The following is a 5689-nucleotide window of genomic DNA, read 5'->3' as shown; positions in this document are numbered from 1 at the left end:
AGACGGTGTTCAGTGTTGCCATATGACTTTGGAGAAAATTTCTTCTAAAATAAAGTTCTAGATTTCTCATTCACCAAATTTCCGTATCAAGAAAAATCATATATTATTGAAAGATAATTAAAGGCATACTGTACTGAGTAATGTGAGTATTACGTCTGTTCCTCCACAAACTGCTCGTGCGCGGCAGCGCGACGTAGAATTGATGGCCGGGATTGCGCGAAGAGAATCAATTTTCATTACATTGCGCCAACTGTGCACAGCAATAGCTTAAAAAAAGTGAAAATGCGCGGGAAAATTCACCGAAAACATACATCATCCTGAGTGTGGAAGAGGGGCCCAAGGGCCAAGGGTATGGGGCCTTGCGAAGGGTTAAGACCAACGCACGGCAGTGGACCGATAAGTACTCACAATAATTTCCTGCCACCATGGTCTGGCATTCAGCTGACACTTGTCACTCATTGCTAATCCTGTTTGGAACTTTGCTGATTTTGTTTCACGATCACACTATGGAGTTCAGTTAAAATTAAATTATTATTTTAGGCTTCTGGCAGAATTAGTGTCAATTTTCATCAGCCTAAACATCCTGCAGAGTTTGTAAACAGATGTACTAGTTCATTTGATATCCTATTTTTCCACAAGGCTTGGCTGCAAAATTTCTGCTAAACGAATGATTTAACATGTGATAGCTAATAAAATTGTAAGATTGGACCTGAAATTCAAGATGCCCCTGAAATACTTGAATTTTTAGGCTTCTTAACTGGCAAACTAGGCAGAAGATTCTAGCATTAAACTAAATAAAAACAAATTAGTTTTATAGGAAAATTCTGAAAAATAAATTGTAGGTAAATTTATTGCATAGTTAATGATTTTGTTACTCGTCATATTATGCAGGATCAGCATTCACTGATTCAGCAGTTTACTAATTACAGCGGGAAATAAACAGCATATTCTTTTAATTTAAAAACTTACCGTATGCAGCTAGAGATTCTATGTCTAATGGTAATCGTTCTAGAAGAGGGACAATTTCGTATGCTTCGTGCATTTTTGGTATTAAAAACTATTTTATAAAAACACTCAGAGACCACTCATGTCTAAACTCTTAACTCTAATGGTAGGACGCCGATATCAGACACACACACATGACTATTTGGGCGTTTTCCACAGGAGTGACTGGGTTTGTTTACATTTAACACCTGATAGACATAAGCTCTCCTTCATAAAGACACTCTCAAGCCTTCCTGGAAATTTAAATACGTCTCTACGATCTAGAATGTAATGTCATACGTGATTCATGAAAAATCAGAACACCTTTTCTATATGTATTTTCGAATAAATTAATGAAAAAATATCACATTTATGTGACGTCACCTGCGAGTCGTGTCAGATAATAAATGAAACTAATATATTTATATGAGAGATAGTATTATACCGTATTTTAGTATAGACAGAGGTGGGCAGTAGCGCGCTACATGTAGCGGTAGCGGTAGCGGCTCTACATTTAAGGCAATGTAGCGGTAGCGGTAGCGCCCGCTACATATTTAGGTATCGATACGAGGTTTTGCCGCTACAGCGCTACCGCTACATTTATAGATAAAGCCTTTATGGATCTGCGCGGCGGGGGAGAGGCCGCGCAGGCACCACACGTGCGACAGCGACGCGCAGAACGCGCGGTGTCGGCCCCCAGTCCTGGGACATGTAGGACTAGTATAGGACTATAGGAGGCATAGTATAGGACTATAGGAGGCCTAGTATAGGACTATAGGAGGCCTAGTATAGGACTATAGGAGGCCTAGTATAGGAGTAATAGGACTATAGGAGGCCTAGTATAGGACTATAGGAGGTCTAGTATAGGACTATAGGAGGCCTTGTATAGGACTATAGGAGGCGTAGTATAGGACTATAGGAGGCCTGGTATAAGACTATAGGAGGTCTAGCATAGGACTATAGAAGGCCTATATATAGGCCTACATCACCAGCAGGTATATCAGCTGACCTGCTGACGCCGCTGGAGACGACGTCAGCCACGAGGAGCCGCGGCTTGGGGAGGGTCAGCGTCTGCAGCAGGACGCTGCCCTCTGCGCTGACCACCTCCACGGCCCTGCCCCCCACCACACCCAGGCACAGGGGAGGCTGGTACACTGCAGGGGTACAGAGGGGAGGCTGGTACACTGCAGGGGTACAGAGGGGTTAGAGGGGAGGCTGGTACACTGCAGGGGTACAGAGGGGTTAGAGGGGAGGCTGGTACACTGCAGGGGTACAGAGAGGAGGCTGGACACTGTCACACATGGAGGCTGGACCACACTGTCAGACCACACAGCATGTCACACATGTTGAGGAGACCACACTGTCAGATCACACAGCACGTCACACATGTTGAGCAGACCACACTGTCAGACCACACAGCACGTCACACATGTTGAGAAGACCACACTGTCAGACCACACAGCACGTCACACATGTTGAGGAGACCACACTGTCAGATCACACAGCACGTCACACATGTTGAGGAGACCACACTGTCAGACCACACAGCACGTCACACATGTTGAGAAGACCACACTGTCAGACCACACAGCACGTCACACATGTTGAGAAGANAGAGGGGAGGCTGGTACACTGCAGGGGTACAGAGGGGAGGCTGGTACACTGCAGGGGTACAGAGGGGGGGCTGGTACACTGCAGGGGTACAGAGGGGAGGCTGGTACACTGCAGGGGTACAGAGGGGGTAGAGGGGGGGCTGGTACACTGCAGGGGTACAGAGGGGGTAGAGGGGAGGCTGGTACACTGCCGGGGGACAGAGGGGGCTAGTAGAGACCACACTGTCAGACCACACAGCACGTCACACATGTTGAGGAGACCACACTGTCAGACCACACAACACGTCACACATGTTGAGGAGACCACATTGTCAGACCACACAACACGTCACACATGTTGAGGAGACCACACTGTCAGACCACACAACACGTCACACATGTTGAGGAGACCACACTGTCAGACCACAGACTAGTTGTGGTCGAGGCGACAATTGGGACCTGCCACCGGCCAACACCTGCGCCTAGGCAGGGCTTGGCTGGGCTAAATTTTCACCGTCAAAGAATGTACGGGCAGAATATTGGGAACTCATCAAATTCGACTAGAGTGTAAGTGGAACTCCAGGAGATAAATGCCGAAGAAATGTACAAGAAGCTATGCAAAGTATTATTGCAAGTGAGCGCACATAACAAACCCCTGATGAACGACCCAAAAATGACGCATAATTCCGCGGGACATACAAATCCTCATGGGAAAACGAACGAGTTTGAACAAAGAGATAAAAGCTGCCTCCACAGATAAGGAAAGGTAGAGGCTCTAAATGAGGCAGTTGAACGACAGCTGTAGGAATCACACGGGTCTGAGCAACAGGCAGCGGGGGCGCGATCGGTGGCTGCCATTCAGGAGAAACACAAATATGCCCAGTCAAAAAAATCAGGACCACTGTGAGACCACTGAAAAATTATAATGTTCTTATTGGTTACGATTAAGGCGTGTTCGTACTGCTACGAGCACAGTTTAAAAAGCATTTCGCCACTCTTTCTACTCGGGGCAAGAAAATGAGATTAAAGGGCTGCGGGAACTCCCTGATGGTCCGCCTCTGCACCACCACACCACCACCGTCAGCACCACCACACCACCGTCAGCACCACCACACCCCCGTCAGCACCACCACACCCCCGTCAGCACCACCACACCACCACCGTCAGCACCACCACACCACCACCGTCAGCACCACCACACCACCGTCAGCACCACCACACCACCGTCAGCACCACCACACCCCCGTCAGCACCACCACACCACCGTCAGCACCACCACACCACCACCGTCAGCACCACCACACCACCACCGTCAGCACCACCACACCACCACCGTCAGCACCACCACACCACCACCGTCAGCACCACCACACCACCACCGTCAGCACCACCACACCACCACCGTCAGCACNTGCAGTAGACCGTACCTCGTCCAGCAGTGCAGTAGACCGTACCTCGTCCAGCAGTGCAGTAGACCGTACCTCGTCCAGCAGTGCAGTAGACCGTACCTCGTCCAGCAGTGCAGTAGACCGTACCTCGTCCAGCAGTGCAGTAGACCGTACCTCGTCCAGCAGTGCAGTAGACCGTACCTCGTCCAGCAGTGCAGTAGACCGTACCTCGTCCAGCAGTGCAGTAGACCGTACCTCGTCCAGCAGTATCCTGCAGTAGACCAGCCCCTGGTCCAGCACCAGCCCTCCGCCCCACCAGCGCAGGTGCTGGGGCGCGTCTGTGAGCTGGACGTCGTCCAGGAGGGCGTGGAAGTGGCGCGCCTTCCAGTAGTAGAGCTGCACCCGCCGCCGCACCGCCACCGCCAGCCGCACTGTCACCGCCACGTCGCCCGTCAGGCTTACGTGGTGCTGTGGCGGCCAGTCAGGAGTTAGACTACCGTGGTGATGAGTGGTGACAATCATTTTCGAAATAAGCATAAGATATTATAAGAGCATAAAATATTATCATGAAAATAGCACTAAAAAATACAACATCACAGACACAGTAAATTGGTGACAAATATGGTGGCAAGAATTTTCAAAAATGCATCAAAATAAAATCACAAAGATGCAGTAAACATAAGATATTATCATGATAAAATCACTAATAAATCAAACATCAAAGACACAAAAAATTGATTCCCACCTTTATTTCCAGATCAAAAAGAGAGGCACCTTTGGTATTGTTCATGGTGGAGAGTAAAGGGAAGTTGTACACTGTCAAGTCGTGGATACTGATGATGCTGTCTGAAAAATACATATCACTTAAATCACAAGCATCAATTTATCCTTTTGTACTATAAAATATGCATGCTGTCATAACTGGCTCTCATGGGTTATGGATATGAACAAATTCAAGCAAATAATTGCATCCCGCTATGATTAGGATAAATAATTTGTGTAAATTCAGATGTTTTTGATAGGATTCTCTTCAGTTAAAGAGTCATAGAGGTATTTTTACATCACACACCACCAAGCAAAAATTGAAGTTGCAAATGTGTGCATTACTGAAAACCCAAAATATTTGGTCAAATTGAAAATTAGAAGAAAAATATATCAAGAATTAAATAATAAAATGAGGGGACTCATCACAGAGGAAGATGATATGTGATGATGTGGTATAGCAACATATAGGTATATATAGTACTTGTAAGATACCTCACCAGAGAGGGAGAAGAGGATGTGATGAAGTGGTACCTATACCAACATATATAACTCACCAGAGAGGGAGATGAGGATCTGATAATGTGGCACCACGGCCACTTGTGTGATGGGTTTCTTAGAAAAGTTTTTGTTGGAGCGCAGCAACTTGACATCGGCCTGAGCTCCAGACTCTCCAACACTGTACATGAGCAGGTGGCCCTGACGTGTTCCGACCACCAAGTTGCCATCTGCCAAAAGTACAGAGATATAAAGAAGAGATAGGGCATAGTATGCAGTAGGTATGCTCAAGTAATAGTTTGATGTTTACTATAAAATGGGATTGGTCAGCACAGTGACCTCAGGCCTGACTTCTTCATCAGTGAGCCACACAGAATATAGTCATATATTGAAAATATAGGTAGCTCCAATGAGCATAAAATTCTTTTTGGAAACATCTTAAAAGAGCAATGCTATCATTCTAGA

The 5689-nt window shown here is 46.8% G+C and overlaps 1 protein-coding gene across 1 annotated transcript in view; it reads right to left on the bottom strand.

Moving 5' to 3' along the window:
* The window catches only part of LOC108674183, a gene marked incomplete at its 5' end in the record, with an annotated part of 22422 nt that extends 16968 nt beyond the window's left edge, over positions 1–5454 (bottom strand). The window contains 7 exon segments of the mRNA XM_047879616.1: positions 1255–1265; positions 1583–1686; positions 1994–2168; positions 3298–3427; positions 4004–4432; positions 4710–4810; positions 5284–5454. Of these exon segments, the coding sequence (XP_047735572.1) occupies positions 1255–1265; positions 1583–1686; positions 1994–2168; positions 3298–3427; positions 4004–4432; positions 4710–4810; positions 5284–5454 (1121 nt within the window).
* Between the last annotated feature and the right edge of the window lie 235 nt (positions 5455–5689).

Source organism: Hyalella azteca, unplaced genomic scaffold, assembly GCF_000764305.2.
Source record: "Hyalella azteca isolate HAZT.00-mixed unplaced genomic scaffold, Hazt_2.0.2 contig3430, whole genome shotgun sequence".
NCBI lineage: Eukaryota > Metazoa > Arthropoda > Malacostraca > Amphipoda > Hyalellidae > Hyalella > Hyalella azteca.
The sequence above is the reverse complement of the archived record's forward strand: the minus strand, read 5'-3'. Positions and strand labels throughout refer to the sequence as shown.